The sequence below is a fragment of the Petaurus breviceps genome, unplaced genomic scaffold (genome assembly GCF_028583685.1).
Source record: "Petaurus breviceps papuanus isolate PSGF00001 unplaced genomic scaffold, PetGlider_PUasm1.0 154, whole genome shotgun sequence".
Classification (NCBI taxonomy): domain Eukaryota; kingdom Metazoa; phylum Chordata; class Mammalia; order Diprotodontia; family Petauridae; genus Petaurus; species Petaurus breviceps.
The window spans coordinates 10919-27797 of record NW_027185715.1 but is presented as its reverse complement, the minus strand read 5'-3'; the positions used below and the strand labels follow the sequence as shown (position 1 = coordinate 27797).

The 16879-nt window shown below is 43.8% G+C and overlaps 2 protein-coding genes across 2 annotated transcripts in view; one reads left to right on the top strand and one right to left on the bottom strand.

Annotated features, from left to right (window-relative positions):
* ITGA7 (integrin subunit alpha 7) overlaps positions 1–11556 on the top strand; it is a 31817-nt gene extending 20261 nt beyond the window's left edge. Inside the window, exons 18-25 of the mRNA XM_069081310.1 lie at positions 34–136; positions 367–469; positions 1449–1625; positions 1865–1981; positions 7702–7815; positions 8489–8587; positions 8691–8816; positions 10813–11556. Coding sequence (XP_068937411.1) covers positions 34–136; positions 367–469; positions 1449–1625; positions 1865–1981; positions 7702–7815; positions 8489–8587; positions 8691–8816; positions 10813–11043 — 1070 coding nt within the window. The 3' untranslated portion in view covers positions 11044–11556. The remainder of the gene's footprint in view (positions 1–33; positions 137–366; positions 470–1448; positions 1626–1864; positions 1982–7701; positions 7816–8488; positions 8588–8690; positions 8817–10812) is intronic.
* A 107-nt stretch (positions 11557–11663) lies between these two features.
* On the bottom strand, positions 11664–16415 carry TMT1B (thiol methyltransferase 1B). The gene is made up of 2 exons (XM_069078722.1): positions 15535–16415; positions 11664–12374 (listed from the first exon to the last, which is right to left on the bottom strand). Exons 1-2 carry the CDS (start codon positions 16030–16032, stop codon positions 12138–12140), a joined length of 735 nt encoding a protein of 244 aa, XP_068934823.1. The 5' UTR covers positions 16033–16415; the 3' UTR covers positions 11664–12137.
* Between the last annotated feature and the right edge of the window lie 464 nt (positions 16416–16879).

Here is a 16879-nt window from a genome sequence, read left to right as displayed (position 1 = left end):
GGAAGCCTCTGTTGTTTATACTTTCACCTCCAGCAACCCTGTCCCCAATGCCACCCCCTAGAATCAGCGAGCAGGAGCTGCATCCAGTCACTGCCCTGGCCCGAGTTGTCATTGAGTTGCCACTGTCTATAGTAGGGTGAGTACTTCCAGTATTCTCTGAGGGTGTCTTGGTGAGTGGGAAGCATGAGGGGGTGGGGTACCCTCTACTTGCTCCAGGTTCTGACTCTTCTTGGGCTCTCAACCTTAGCCACGTGGGACTTTAGCCACGTCCTCACCTCTCCCTCACATCCATACTTAACTCCCCCTAATTTCTGTGCTTATTTCTCCCTTCCCTTTCCTACATCCACCTCCCACCTCTCTCCCTAGGAAGGTAATTCCTGAGAAACTCTTCTTCTCTGGTGTGGTGAGGGGCGAGAGCGCCATGCAGTCGGAGAGGGATGTGGGCAGCAAGGTCAAATATGAGATCACGGTGAGTGATCCTCAGACACCCCCCCCCCCAACTCTGTCCATTTCTATTCATTAACTCAGTAGAGCCAAGGCTGGGCCCAGGGCTGCTTCACTTACCCCAGGCTCCTTGTAAGGGGTGTGATGCAGTAGAGTTGGAGGACCTGGGTTTGAATCTTGACTCTGCCTCTTAATCACCTGTATACCTTGTGCACATCACTCTACTGGTCTGGGCTTTCCATTTCCACACTTGTAAAGGGAGGAGACTGTCTCCAGGAAAAGGGCCCATATGTCCATGTGATGGAAGGGATGATTGAGGTGGCTTAGACTAGGGCCTAGCATAGTACTTTGTATGGGGCAAGTACTTGATAAATATTCATTTGGTTGGATTGAATTGATCTTACCCCTCAGGGATTCTTAACCTATTTGTGGGCATCCTAGACCCCTTTGGCCATGGTGTGATAAAGCCTAGAGGCACCTTCTCAGAAATGTGATTTTAAAGACATAAAACACAGTAACATCAAATTACAGGAAACCAATTTTTATTGAAATAGTTATAAAAAGTAGATATTTAGAAAGCCAGATTCACAGGCCTTAGGTTAAGAATCCCTGATCTATAGGAATGGTGGCCCTTGAGCAGTGAAGACAGAGATATGCCTTTCCCCTAATCTCTTAGATATGGGACTGGAGGGGGAGGAAGGGATGTTTGTTTTACCTTCCAAACTTGTATCCTTATCAGGATTGGATCTCTCTTCCTGTCCAGCTGTGATCTCCAGCCTTTCCTTGTTACAAAGACTTGGTTGTTGAGTCTTCAATAGAATCTCCACCCTGCCCCCTTCTTCCCCTTCTTGGCCTGTCTCTCACTCCATCTCCCCATTCACCTTGGGCCTCTCCTCCCAGTTCTCTACCTTTGTACAATCACACATATTTGTAAACTCTACAGGGAATACCAGGTCCTGCACAGTCACTGAATCCCTCTTTCATATTCTACTTTGTACCCACAGGTCTCTAACCAGGGCCAGTCACTGAATACTCTAGGCTCAGCTTTCCTAAATATCATGTGGCCACACGAGATTGCCAATGGGAAGTGGCTCCTATATCCAATGCGAGTGGAATTGGAGGGCGGTCGAGGACCTGGGCAGCAGGGGAACTGTATCCCCAAAGCCAATATCCTTGGACTGGTATAGTTGGGGCTAGGATTGAGGGAAAAGGTCTGGGATTGTTGGTAGCTACATATTGGTAGCTATGTAAATGGAATTCAAATTCTTGGGGGGCGGGGAGATATCTTATAGGTGTAGGGGTGGAGAGGACAGCACTTTTAATCCTAGTCCCTCCCAGTGTTCATCTAGCCTGGGGAAGGAAGAAGAGTGGGCATTCCCCTGAGGCCCTGAGTTTGGGGCTTCTTGTGTTCCCTCTCTAGGACTGGGAGAGTGGAGATCGGAAGCGGCGGGAGTTGGGACAGCCAGAGCCCCAGTCCAGCAGCTCAGGCCTTGGGTGGACTGTGGCCTCTGCAGAGAAGAAGAAGAAGATCACCCTGGTAAGGACAATGCAGGAAAGATGCAAGGACTGGGTGATTACAATAGGCAAAGAGTTCTGAATTATGAATCACAGGATCTTGGTTCAAGGCTGCCTTTAGCACTTTTTACAGGCATGACCTTGGGCAAATTATTTTACCTCTCTGGTTTTCAGTTTTCTCATCTGTAAAGCAAGATGGTTGGGATGGATAATTCCTAAGATCTCTTCTAGCTCTAAATACAATGAGCCTATGAGCCTATAGTGGGAAGGTGCCTAGCATAACTTGGCAGTGAAAATCAGCACCATGAATTGTGGACAGAGTCTTGTGTTGTGGATGGGGTGGTGGGTAGAGATGGGGAGGATCTCCAGAGCAGGGAATGACAGGGTTCTTGTCCTGGGAAAGCTCCCAGGAGGATGGGTGTTAGAATTAGAGGAAGCAACATATTCCCACAAAATGTTTCAGTGCGGCTTACTTAGCATGCACGGACAACTGAAAATGTTTTTGATGATAGCTGAGTAGCTAGTTCTTGGTTATTTGTGTGAGTAAGGTTTTAATTTGAGCTGACTTTTCTCTAGCCTCCTTATTATCCTAGGCAACTTCTCATGACCCTATCATTTTGATCTCAGAGACTGCAGACTCATTTAATAGTTGCCTGAATTAGGAAGGTCAATACACATTAAAAAAAAATCATATACAGTGGCCCAGATTTTTCCTTCTTTTGTTCTAGATAATTGAAGATCAACTGTATATAAGTGTTAGAGGGATGTAGACAAGATGGAGTATTGTAGGCTGGATTAAAAAAATTTTTTTTTGCTCTTTTTGGAGGGGTAAGGCAGGGCAGTTGGGGTTAAATGACTTGCCCAAAGTTATAAGGCTAGTAAAGTATTAAGTGTCTGAGGCCGGATTGTAGGCTGGGTTTTATAGTACAGTTAGGTGGGACTGCCAGCTAAATATTTGGATCTAGAGTAATGATTAATGGATCAGTGTCGATTGGGATGGATGTCTCTAGCAGACTCTGTCCTTGGTGCTCTGTCTCTGTCTCTCTTTGTCATTCATTCTCTTTCTGTCTCTTTCTCTTTAATTTTTGACAGTGATTTCGATGTGGGCAATAATGGCATGCACTTTTTTTTTTTTTTTTGCTGGACCATTGGCCTGAGGAAACAAGATGAAATTTAGTAGGAACAAATACAAAATCCTGCATTTAGGTCAAAGCAAAATCAACTACTCCAGTACGGGATGGGGAAGATGCAACTAGACAGTAGTTAATTATGAGAACAGACCTGGTGGGCTTTAGTAGACTTCACACTCAATAAGAGTCATCATTGTGACATGGTGGTCAAAATTGCTGATGGAATCTTAGGGTCCATTGGTAGAAGTTCAGTGTTTGGAACAATGAAGAATTCTTTTTAATGTAAAAAAAAATCCAGGGTCCCTACATGATAGCATTTGGGCTATTAGTATTTGTTGATTGAGAAAATTCATTAGTTCAATAATGCTTTTAAAAAAATGTGTATTTTCTTCACCACTACATATACATTTGAAAAATAGATGATTGTTTGAGAGGTATTAATTATCCTGTGCACAGAGGACGTGTTTACTCACTTGTTATATTGAGTAATGCTGCATATTTTGCTGGTACTAAAGAAAGATCAGAATAACCATGCTTGGTGTGGATATGCCTCTGTAGAGACTTTGCAATAATTCTTCAGCCTCTGAGGGATCTGAATTCGCACCTTGCTCACAAGTCCCAATTATGTCGTCATAAGGATAATAGCTAACATTTATATAGTGCTTACTCTATCATTTGTTACTCACAACAACCCATTTTGCAGATGATGAAATGGAGCCAAATAGGGGTTAAGTGACTTTCCCAGAGTCACACAGCTAGTAAATATCTAAGACGTTTTCTTGTTTGAACACTTGGTGTCTGAATTCAGGACTTCCCGACTCCAGGCATGGTGCTTTCTCCACTGCGCCATCTAGCGACCTCCAATGATAATGACAGCTAGCTTTGATGGAATGCTTTGGTCTGCAAAGAACTTTACAAATACCTCATTTGATCCTTGCAGCAACCCTGTAAGGGTTATTATTATTTCTCATTTTACAGATATGGAGAGTGATTAGGAGGGTAAGGCAGCTAGGTGGTGCAGGGATAGAATGTGATGCTTGTAGTCAGGAAGATTGAGTTCAAATCCAGCCTTAAGACCTGGGCAAGACACTTAAACTCTGTTTGCCTCAGTTTCTTCTGGAGATTATAATAGAAGCTCCCTCCCAGCATTTTCGTGAGGATTAAATGAAAGAATATAAAGTTCTTAGCCCAATAGTGCTATATAAATGTTATTTATTATAGTTATTGTTATTATTATTAATTATTACTACCTAGGGTTAGACTGCTAGTGAGCGTCAGTGGCTTGGATTTGAACTTAGGTCTTCCTGATTACAGTTCTAATTGCCTAAATTTTTTTCCATTTTGGACAGCACATCGATGATACAGATCAGGGGTTCTTAATATTTTTTGTGTCTTGGACCCCTTTGGCAGTCTGGGAAAACCCTTCTCAGAATTGTGGTTTTAAATATATACCATAAAATACTTCATATTATGAGGGAAATAAATTATATATATATATATAGTTATCAAAATATTTTTCTAAAAAAAGATCACAGACTTCAGATTAAGAACGCTTGATCCAGGATGGAATAAACTGACTCAAGAGAAGTAGGTTTTCACCAATTAGAGGACTTCCAGTGAAGGCTGGATGATGTTGGGGGTCACAGAACCACAAAATGTTAAGAGTTGGAAGGGACTTTGAGTGGACATATCGTTCAATGCACATCAGAAAAGGAATCCCTACTATAACATGTCCAACAAGTGGGTAACCAGCCTCTGTTTGAGGACCTCCAATGAAGGAAATCCCACTTTCCCCATATTTTCCTCCTCTTATTTTATTTTTTCTCAATTACAGTAAAAAAAAATTAACATTTGTTTTTGAGTTCCAAATTTTCTCCTTCTCTCCCTCCCTTTCCCCCTACTTGAGAAGACAAGCAATTTGATATAGAATATACATGTGAAATCATGCAAAACCTATTTCCATATTAGCCATGTTGCAAAAGAAAGCACAGACCAAAAAACAAAACAAAAAACCCACAAGAAAAATAAAGCAAAAAAAATAATGCCCCAGTCTGTATTCAGATTCCATCAGCTCTTTCTCTAGAACTGGATAGCATTTTTCATCATGGATCCTTTGGAATTGTCTTGAATCATTGTATTGTTCAGAATAGCTATGTCATTTATAATCAATCATCATATAATATTACTGTTACTATGTAGGATGTTCTGGTTCTACTCACTTCATTTTATATGGGTTCATAGAAGCCTTCCCAGATTTTTCTTAAAGCATCTTTCTCATCATTTTTTTTTTCTTATGGAGTAAGCCAGGATTAAATGACTTGTTCATAAATTGTTAGGAAGGGTTTTCTTTTCTTTTTTTTGATGACATCAAACCTTGCAACTTTCACCCATATTTCTCTTGGTTTTGTTCTTTGGGGCCAAACACAGCTAATAAGTATCTGAAGCTGGATTTGAACCCGGGTCCTCTTGACTCCAGGTCTGGTGCTCTATCCACTGTGCCACCTAACTGCCTGCCCCCTGCTTGTCACTTTTTTTTTTTAAGCAGTTGGGGTTAAGCAACTTTCCCAAGGTCATATGGCCAGTTATTTTGTGTGGGTGTTAATTATCTGAGACTGGAACCGATTTTGGGTCCTCCCAACTCTGGGGCTGGTGCTCTTACTCACTGTGCCACCTAGCTGCCCCATGCTTGTCACTTCTTAAAGCACAATAGTGTTCCATCATAATCATATACCCCAACTTATTCAGCCATTCCCCAGTTGATGGGCATGCCCTCAATTTCCAATTCTTTGCCATCACAGAAAGATAAATACATAAAATACAAATATTTTGGTGCATATAGATCCTTTTTCTCTTTCTTTGACCTCTTTGGGATATGGACTTGGCACTGGTATTGTTGGGTCAAAGAATAAGCACATTTTTATAGCCCTTTGGGCATAGTACCAAATTGCTCTTCAGAATGGTTGGATCAGCTCACAACTCCACCAACAAACAGTGCATTAGTTTCCTAATTTTTCCACATCTCTCCCAACATTTATCATTTTCTTTTTCTGTCCTATTAGACAATCTGATAGGTATGATATGGTGCCACAGAGTTGTTTTGATTTGCATTTCTCTAACCAATAGTGATTTAGAACATTTTTTAACATGACTAGAGATAGCTTTGATTTCTTTTTCTGAAAACTGCCTGTTCATATCCTTTGAGCATTTATCAACTGGGGAATAATTTATATTCTTATAAATTTGACTAAGTTCTCTATATAGTTGAGAAATGAAGCCTTTATTGAAGAAACTTGGAATAAAATTTCCCCTGCATTAGTTTTGTTTGTGCAACCTCTCTTTCAATTTAATGTAATCAAAATGATCCATTTTACTTCCCATGGTCTTCTCTATCTCTTGTTTGATCAAAAATTCTTCCCTTATCCATAGATCTGACAGGTAAAATTTTCCATACTCCTCTATTTTGCTTATGATATCTCCTTTTACATCTAAATTATGGACCCATTTTTAACCTTATCTTGGTATATGATGTAAAATGTTTATCTGTACCTGGTTTCTGGCATATTGCTTTCCAGTTTGCCCAGCAGTTTTTATCAGATAGTGAGGTCTTGTCCCCAAAGCTTGGATCTTTGTGTTTGTTAAATGCTGGATTACCATGTTCATTTACTACTGTGTATTGTGTGCCTAATCTGTTCCACTGATCTCCACTCTCTTTCTGAGCCAGTACCAGGTGGTTTTGATGATTATTTTTTTTCTAATACAATTTGAGATCTGGTACTACTAGGCTGCCTTCCCATTTTTTTCATTTACTCCCATGATATTCTTTGACCTTTGTTCTTCCAGGCAAATTTTATTATTATTATTTTTTTCTAGCTCCATAAAATATTTTTTGGTAGTTTGATTGGTATGGCACTGAATAAGTACATTAATTTATGTAGAATTGGCATTTTTATTATATTGACTCAGCCTACCCATGAGCAATTAATAATTCTCTAACTGTTTAGATATGATTTTATTTGTGTGAAGTGTTTTGTCATTGTGTTCATATAGTTCCTAGGTTTGTCTTGGTAGACAGACTTCTCCAAACCCACTACTTTTGAAGCCTCCCACCACCTGCTTATAAATTGTTAGGAAGGGTTTTCTTTTCTTTTTTTTGATGACATCAAACCTTGCAACTTTCACCCATATTTCTCTTGGTTTTGTTCTTTGGGGCCAAACACAGCAAGTCTAATATTACTTTGGATTTTTTTTGGGGGGTCTTAATCTGGGGCCTATGAATTTGTTTCTAAAAAACATTTTGATAGCTATATTTAAATTTACTTGTCTTTTTATAATTCTTTCTATTTTATTTTGTGCATTTAAAAACACTATTCATGATAAGGGGTCCATGGGCTTCATCAGTGATCTGTTACACCTGAGAACAGTCTTTCCTTCCCTGCACAGAGGAAAAGGAAAAATATGGAGTGTTGGAAACAGCAGTGGGGTGTGTGGGGGTGGCCTATGGGAAACTAAGCCTGGAGTAAATAATGTGGTGAGAAGAGGACAGTCTGGGGGCTTTGGATATCTGGGTGTGGAGTGAGGTCAGACTATGGAGCCTTTCCCTGTCTGTCTCTAGGACTGTAGGAGTGGCACTGCCAGATGCCTTGTCTACAGCTGCCCACTCTACAGCTTTGACCGGGAGGCTGTGCTCCATGTCTGGGGCCGCCTATGGAACAGCACTTTCCTGGAGGTAAAGGGTACTGGGTGGGTGTCAAGACTTTGAGCTTCCTCTCTCTCTGTGACCTCTTCAAATCTCCCAAGTAGTTTGGTACTTCTGAACCTCTGGGCCTTCCACCTCTACCTTGGCCCCAAACATTACTATGGCTCAGAATGAGGGCAGGGGTAGGAACAGGTGACCTCAGAGCAGCAAATCTACTTTTCTCTCCCAGAGGCTACCTCATTTTCTTTTTTCTTTTTTGCTTTTTGGAGGGTAATTGGGGTTAAGTGACTTGCCTAAAGTCACACAGTGAGTAAGTGTGTCAAGTGTCTGAGGCTAGATTTGAACTCAGGTCCTCCTGACTCCAGGGCCAGTGCTCTATTCACTGTGCCACCTTGCTACCCCCTCATTTTCTCCTCCCTTGTCAGAAACTCAGATGGTTGGTTTCACTGTGCTGGCTTTCACCTGAACTGTGGATTAATTAAACCTCTGAAAACTGTTTATTTTTTATCTGTGTGCCTAGCATTCTACCTTGAACATAGTAAGTGTTTTAATAACTGTCATTATTGAATTGTATGGAGCTTTTGGGATATTAGGAGATGGGACCTGAGAGAGGCTTGGGAGTTTAGATATGGTGTGTGTGTGTGTGTATGTGTTTTAGGAAGAGGTGCCACTGGGTTCTGTCCTCTCTCTCTTCCAACCCCAGGAATACACTGATGTGAAGTCCTTGGATCTGATCGTCCGAGCCAATATCACTGTGAAGTCATCTATACAGAATCTGAAGTTCAGAGATTTCTCTACACAGGTGATTCCCAGGGCTTGAAAATGAGAGGAAAAACAATTTATTCTTTCCTATCTTTGCCTCTTCCCTCCTTCTCCCTACCGTTTTGTTAACTTTCCCTTTGCAGATCCCTGTGGCTGTGTACCTAGACCCCATGGCTGTGGTGGCTGGTGGGGTCCCTTGGTGGGTCATCTTACTGGCTGTACTGGCTGGGATCCTGGTGCTGGCTTTGCTTGTTCTTCTCATGTGGAAGGTGAGAATGAGGCTGGGGGCAGGTCAGCAAGGCTGGTGGCCCCAGACCTGATGGAGTCTGAGGGTACTTAGAAACACATGAGGCTTATGTGGAAAATGAGTTTAGAACTTCCCTTCCCCCCCAAGTCATGGGATGGACAGAGAATCCTCTGTAGGAAGGACTGTACACAGAATCACACATATGGAGGGAAAGGAGACACATGCATGTCTACCCTCATCCCCACTAAAGCTTTGATGTGCTTTTGGAGTGGGCTGGAACTTTTTGAAGAAGATAAAACTCATCTGATGAGGGTGATCCCCTCATAAAATCAGCCCTGGGACTTCTTCCCCCTGTTCCCATTAATACTTACAGGAATCCTATGGAACTATGGAACTCTCTCAGACAAACAGAATATTCCAGGGATTGTAGAAATACCAGCCCCCTTGCTCCCTCCATCCCCTTGTCGTTGGGTCTTCCCATTCCCTTTCTCTTTTGACCCTCTCCTCCTCTAATACTCCAGTGTGGTTTCTTTCATCGGAGCAGCCAAGGTCTACAATTTACCACCAATTATCACCGGGCCCATCTGGCTGTGCAACCCTCGGCTGCAGACCAAGGGGGCCCAGGCACTGTGGGGTAATAGAACTTTGTGTGTATGTGTGCACATGCCCCTGGGGGGTTAGTCCCTTCAGCATTCAGGGGCCATGAGTGTGCAAAGGGAAATGAGGAGGCAGGAGTGTGTGTGAGCCTGCAGGAGTTGGGAGGGAAGGACCATGCCTGAGTGTGGAAGGGTGAGTATATACAGCTTTGGGGTTGGTGGAATGTGTGTGCATAGACCTGGAAAGTGTGAGCATGTGGGAGATTTGGGAGATATCATGCATGTATGTTCTAGGAGGCATGAGTTTAAGGTTGAGTATGACCTAGCCTGTGGAGGGGTGGCACAGAATTGTGGGAGTTTGAGCATGTGGTTTGGTGCCAGCCTACTGTATACAAAGGTCAAGACTCTGGACAGTTTCTGGACAGTCCGTTTGCAAAGCTGAGAAGGTGTAGGGTCTACAAATGTACTGTGTACCAGCCCATGTGGTGTGGTATAGTGGACAGTGTTAGGCTTGGCATCGTGTCTGGTTTTAAGACCAGTGTGACCACTGTATCTTTTTGCATCTCAAAATGGGACAAGATTGGCACTCCCTTCTTCACTGGTTGGTGGCGAGAAAATTACCTTGTAACCTTAATGTGAAATAGAAGTATGAGTGTACTGTGAACCTGAGAAGGGGTCCAGTGGGGCCAGTCAGGGACATATAAGTGCGGGTATATTGGGCCCCACCTCAGTAGGCGTCTATGGGGGCACAGAGGGATGGAAATTCCTGAGTAGGCTACTCTGGCAGGAGGCAGAGGTAGGAGGACCATGAGGCCTCATCATGGGGATCCAGGAATGAGAATAATAGCTAGCAGTCATGTAACACTTTAAAGTTTGTCAATGTTCTTTCATTTTATCCTTAGCAACAATCCTGGGAGGTAGCTGCTATAATCATACCCATTTTACAGATGGGAAAAAAGGCAAATAGCAGTGAAATGGCTTGTCCAGGGTCACATAGTCAATGTCTGAGGCTGGATTTGAACTTACCTCTTCCTGGCTCTAGTCCTGGTGCTTTGTCCACTCTGCTACTTAGATTTCTATGGCTATATTAAAGGAATTTCCTCAATCTCACCTTTGTTTCTCTACCTCTGGCTCCTCACCTTGACTTCAGATTCCTTTGACCCCTAGAGATGTAAGGACTATGAGGGAATGCTTCCTTGGCCCATGTGTACTCAGGCCAGATAATACCCACCTTCCTTGCCAGTTAGTGTTTGGAGTTCTGTGTTGGTTTTGATCTGTCCTCTCTTGCTCCTGTTATAATTGAAACATGTACCTTTCTTCCATCCTGAGGAAGGAGAGGGGGAGCCACTGACTGGAACTGGGTGTCTCTGCCTCTGGGGCCATGGCTTTCCTAACCCTTCACTTCTGGGGATGTTCTTTTAGGTGGGATTCTTCAAGCGGGCGCGGTACCCCGAGGCCACAGTACCCCAATACCACGCGGTAAAGATACCCCGTGAGGACCGGCAGTTATTCAAGGAGGAGAAGACAGGCACCATCTTGAGAAACAATTGGAGTACCCCCCAGAGAGAGAATACTGATGGACATCCTATCCTGGGTCCTGATGGACACACAGAACTGAGAACCAGTGGCCATCCAGAGCTGGGAAGTGCCTAGCTCAGCTCTTCACTTCTTCCTGACATGGCTCTGATTCTTATCTTCTCTCTGCTCCTAAAGCCAGTCTGCCTCCCCCCATCTTCCTAGAGATGCCTTCTTAGCGGGAGAGTGTGGGTGCAGAGAGAGTGGCTGTCCAAGGCGTCGGCTTACCAAAAGGGTCCGGGATCCCTGTTTCTCCCCCTGCCTTCCTACTCTGTCTCCCCTCTCTCCTTCCCAATCCTATTCTCCTTGGTCTGGGAGCTTATGGAGGCAGTATCCAGGAGAGAGGAAGCAGGACCACCGTTAAGGATGGATTGACTTAGAAGGGGAGAGAGAGAGAATCGTGGTTCTCTTTACTTCTGATAATTCTTGAAAAACAAAATCCCTAGTGCCTCCCTGAAAGTGCCTTAGCCCTGGCAGGAAGGAGGGGGAGAGGCTGCCCCTGGAACTCCCCCTAAACCCTAGACCCCACTTTTCTGGGCTGTCTCAGTGGCTTTTGTCTATTTATTAAAAAGTATTTAAGTACTACACAAAGGGCCCCTTTACTTGTTCCATGCCCCTCAATGTTGTTGGCCCAGTTCTTTATTCCTATATTTTCCATACCACCTTGGGTGTGGGGTGGGATTGACAGATCAATCCAGTGATTTCTGAATACAGGTTTTATTAAGGAGAGAGGGGAGAGATGACTTGAGTAAGATTGGGGCTGGGGAGAGGAGAGGAAACCTGGGTGGGAGGAAGGAAGACTGAAATAGCATCCTGGGGAGGTAGGGAGAGAGAGGAGAGAAGAAGAAAGGAGAGAGATATGTATAGTTCATTATAAGAATCAGTATAGGGACCTGAAGAGCAATCAGATGAAGACGAGAAGGGGTCTCATGGTAGAGCCATGAGAGGGATAATAAGGAGGGGGTGCTGAAGAGGAAGAGGGGGCCCAGTGAGATAGCAGAGAGGGTAAGAAAAGGGAGGAGGCCCAGCTAAGGAAGGAAAAGCAGGAAGTGAGAGCAGAGGATAGAAGGTCAGGGGCTTCTCATTTTGTGGGGTGCTCCCAGAGAGAGAACAGGTCAGGGTGGGAAAAGAGAGGGACAGAATAGTCCAGATGATTTTGTGGTGCCACCAGATCACTTCACAGCCAGTCCCATGATGTGGGGGCCGACTGGTAGCCACTTGATGGGAGGGGGTTGCCATTCCATTTGTAGTTCAGAAAACTTGGCTCTCTCCAGCTCTTTCCAGGTCTCCCTGGTGAGATAGCAGCCATCACCAATGTGTTTCCAAGTGGGCTCGGCCACCTGCTGCCACATCAAGGCCCAACTTCCAGGGGGCTCAGCCACATGCTCCCAAAAAAAGAAAATGCCTCCCTTTATTGGGGAGGGGAAGAGTTACAGTCATTCAGGGGTGGGCCTTTTTTAACTCCCCTCATTCTCCCCAACCCCAGGTGTTTTTTTTTTTTAAACTGAGGGCTATAACCTTTGGGAAAGGTAGAGTTAAGTCAGATACTTTCCCTTAATCCTTTCTAGTCTTTCTCCTCTTCCCCCCACCTTTCCTCCCCCCAGTCAAAGTCCTTGCTCTTTTCGACTTACAAATATTTGAATGGTGAGTACATCTGAGGACTTAGTGGGAAGGCCCCTGCCTCTGACCAGTCAGAAGTCTTAGTTTATAATCTTGGTTCTTCCTTGAATTCGCTTGAGTAAATTTCTTAACCACTTGGTGTCTTAGTTTTTTCATCCAAGAATTTAGATTTTTCAAATATTTACTAAGTGCTTACCATGTACAAGGTACTGTAGTGGTAGGAACTGATGAAAACAGCCCCATACAATATGTTGACAGATGAGCAAGTACGAGGGGGGAGGGTGATGGGATCAAAGGATAGATCTGACAAAGAGCTCTAGGAAAGTCTGAGAGAGAAGAGAGTGGCAGGAATGGGGAGGGGGAATCATAGGAGACTGTGGAAATGGCAGCCCATGAACTGAGAGTATTAACATTCTCAAAGACCCATAAGGATTTGGAAGAGAAGGAGAGAACAAAGTCAAAGCATGGTGGGGAAAGGAAGGGTTACTCAGAGGCTGGAGATGGTATGTTGGGTTTGGTAGGAGAGCTGGGATAATGGTTCAGCCTTATCTGGCAGATTATGTTTGTTTTAGAGCTCCACATTTTAGGAAGGATTTAAAATCTTGTCATTTGAAGATCAGTTGAAGGAACTGGGCCAGAGGGATACTTAACCTGGAGGAGATACTTGTGGGGTGTGGGTGGGAGGTGAGATAGCTGTTTTCAAATATTTGAAAGTCCATCTTCTCTAAAAGGCATCAGAGAGGTAGAGACAGACAGTTGGAGTTGGGGTCAGGATATCTTGGTTCAAATTATTTGTTGTCAGTCGTTTTTCAGGCACGTCGGACTCTTTTGTGACCCCATTTGGGGTTTTCTTGGCAAAGATACTGGAGTGGTGCCATTTCCTTCTCCAGCTCATTTGACAGATGAGGAAACTGAGGCAAACAGGGTTAAGTGACTTGCCCAGGGTCATACAACTAAGTATCTGGGGCCAGATTTGAACTTGGGAAGTTCAAACTCTATCCACTACGCCACCTAGTAGGTTCAAATACTGCCTCAGAAATTTAATCGCTTATGTGACTGTGGGCAAGATACTTCTCAAGGCCTCATTTTATGTGTAAGAGAAATCAAAGCGCTTATAATATCTCCTCATAGGGTTATTGTGAAGGAACAGACCTTGCAAGCCTCACAAAGCTTCATGAACATGGGATTAATATTATGAGGCTTAATTTGTGTGGCTCCAGAAGACTAAACTAATATCAATAGGTGAAAGGAAAAACTTGCTAATAAACTAGAATTCTCCCAAATACTTGGATTGCCTTGAGAGTTACTGAGTTTCTCATCACTGGAAGTATTCAAATAGAAACTGGATGACTAATTCTTGAGGATATATATATATATATATATATTGCCCAAGGTCACACAGTTAGTTAAGTGTCAAGTGTCTGAGGCCAGATTTGACCTCAGGTCCTCCTGACTCCAGGGCCGGTGCTCTATTCATTGTGCCACCTAGCTGCCCCCTTGAGGATATTTTAGTTATTCATGCCTTGGGTGGGGAGGGGGCATTTGGTTATTTCCTCGAGATGTCATGTTTAATGAACACCTAAGGAGCCAGGATTGGTAGAGATCCTGAAACACTCAGGTCCCTTCTAGTGCTGAGATTTTGTGATTGTAACTTCTGCCCTACCTGCTTTGAGGGCTGTTGGGAAGGCCAAATCAGATCATAATTTAGAAAGTACTTTGGAAAGTTACGAGCTATACAAAAGCCAAGAGCTTCTCAGAGAGGTGCCATGTTTTTTAGTTATAGTTATGTTTGTTGAGATGTTCCTTCTTCCATCTAGACCCTTGGAGCAGATGTCCTCTTTCTTTCCTCTGCCCCCACCTCTCACTGTAATTGAGTGACAGTCCCTCCAGTTTTCAGTGGGAGTCTGGTCCCTGGGACCCACATTGGCATTCCTCTAATTCCTCATGGGTTTACCAGTATATGGAAAGAATTCCGCACCTGGAGTCAGGAGACCTGTGTTTGAGTCCGGACTCTGACACATTACCTGTGGGACGGAACAAATCACCCTCTCTGAAACTGTTTCCTTGTCTCTAAAATGGGCTCCATGGTATTCGTAAATCTATTTTATGGGATTGTTGAATGGAAAACACTGACAATTTTAAAGCTCTGTCTTAATAGGAATTATTATTATTAAATGCAAGTCACTTTGATTCTCTATAAAATGAGGGGATTGATACTCAACAGTAAGGTATTTTTCCAACTCTAAATCTTTCATCTTATGATAATACCCAGAGTGACACTCAGTCCTTTTCAGCAGTGAAGCTGTTTGGTCCCTTTGTAGTTGGGATTTGGACTATTGTGGCTGGGAAGAGGAGGTTATAGGAACACTTGATGGGCAGTGGGGATGGCCATAGGATGAAAGTTTTCCTTCCATTCAGGCTTACCCCCTCCTTTGTGTCTGCTGATCTAATGAGAGACAGTGAGTGGCATGGCTTGACAAAGAGCAAGTCCCTTAATCTCTCTGTATCAGTTTTCTCTTCTGTAAAATGAGGGAGTTGGATCTGAGAACCTGTAAGACCCATTCCAACTTTAGTTCTAATATCTTATGTGCTAAGCACACCCAACTGTGTGCCCCATTCCCAATATTTTCTAAGAGTTGATATCAGGGCATCCAGTCTAGTCCTCAGGATCTTTCCTCACCACTCCTGGAAAATTGTTTTCATACAGATATTTTGGGTCTTTCAAAATACCAAGTAAGGACTCCCTACCCCAATTTTTGTAATTTCTGGTCCCCAAAACACCAGGATCCCATGTAGCACAGGTCTGGATAATTACCCAGATATGGCTCTGCTCTTTTGATTCCATTCCCTCTAGAAATAATGCCTTTCTTAGCATTGACCTCATTCCCCTGTACCTCTGTTATCTCACTCAATGGCCCTCAAACCCATAGCCATAGCTATCCTACTCACCGGCCTTAGCACCCTCTGGACTTCCTGTAGGACCTTCTTTGGGCTCTTGACTGAGCACAGGACCAGAGTGCAGACCACCACATCCATGGAGCCATCAGCCACTTGACTCATGTCCTCCCCTGGAGCCACTAAAAATTCTTCATACTGAAGGTGCTTGTTTTTGGCCATACTCTCTTTCAAGAACTTCTTAAAGTGGGGGTTGGGATCTATGCAGGTGACCTTGCAGCCGTCCGGGTAGAATTCAAAGTTGGCACCCGTACCGCAGCCAAGTTCTAGCAAAGTCACCTTCCCAGAGGCTCCGGCCAGCTTCTTGATCTGACTAAAGAGCTCCCGTTTCTTACCCTCTATTTTCTTGTTATTCCTGGAAGTCAGTGCTGCCATGAGATAAGGAAAGTACTTACTCCAGAGGGGTTGCCAGCAGCCGAACAGGGCAAGCAGGTGAAGGGGCAGAGTCAGGAGACACAGGATCACTTGGAGAACAAAAACCAGGATATCCATGGTGGGGTCCTCCCTGGATGAGTTCTCTGTCACTGTGACTGGATTTCTGCTTTCTGCGTGGCACTGTTGAGACTCCTAAATCCTCATCTCTCCTTTCACACACTGTTTGTTTATAGTTTGAACTTTACTCTCTGTTTATGGGGACTTATTCCTTACAGAGCTGTGCTAAATGGACTGTGGGAGGGAGATGGGGAAAGAGGTGGAGGACAGTTGTAATTCTTTCAGGAGGCAATAGGCTCCGCCTCTCACCTTTTAAAAAGAATACTTTTGCACATTGGGGGAAGGGGGCCTGGTCTGAGACCTTGAATACTGCTCAGTGGCCTGATGTTGTACAGATATTTAGCATCAGGAGTGTGCTGGAACCAGTTGTTAAAATTTTAGTAAAAATTCAGTAAAATTCATTATGGAGCAGCTAGGTTGTGTAGTGGGTAGAGCACCAAGCCTGGAGTCGGGAAGACCTGAGTTCAAATCTGTCTTCAGATATTTCATAACTAGGTGACCCTGGGCAAATCACTTAACCCTGTTTGCCTCAGTTTCCTCATCTGTCAAATGAACTGGATAAGGAAATGGCAAACCACTCCACTATCTTGGCCAAGAATACCCCTAATGGGGCCATGAAGAGTCAGATGTAACTGAAACAACTCAACAATGACAATGGGGGAATTTGTTTTGTTGTTTGTTATAAGATTTTCTTTTTTCAAGGCTGAATGGGAGGTGGAAAGGAGAAAAAATGAGTGATTTTTTTTGGGAGGGGGGAAGGCAGGGCAATTGGGGTTAAGTGACTTGGCCAAGGTCATACAGCTAGTGTGTCAAGTGTCTGAGGTTGGATTTGAACTCAGGTCCTCCT

Coding starts and splice junctions, on each gene's coding strand:
- TMT1B (XM_069078722.1), bottom strand. CDS start 16,032: ATGGATATCCTGGTTTTTGTTCTCCAAGTGATCCTGTGTCTCCTGACT. Junction 12,375..15,534: donor TCCAGAGGGTGCTAAGGCCG/GTGAGTAGGATA, acceptor TCCCCAATAAAG/GGAGGCATTTTCTTTTTTTG.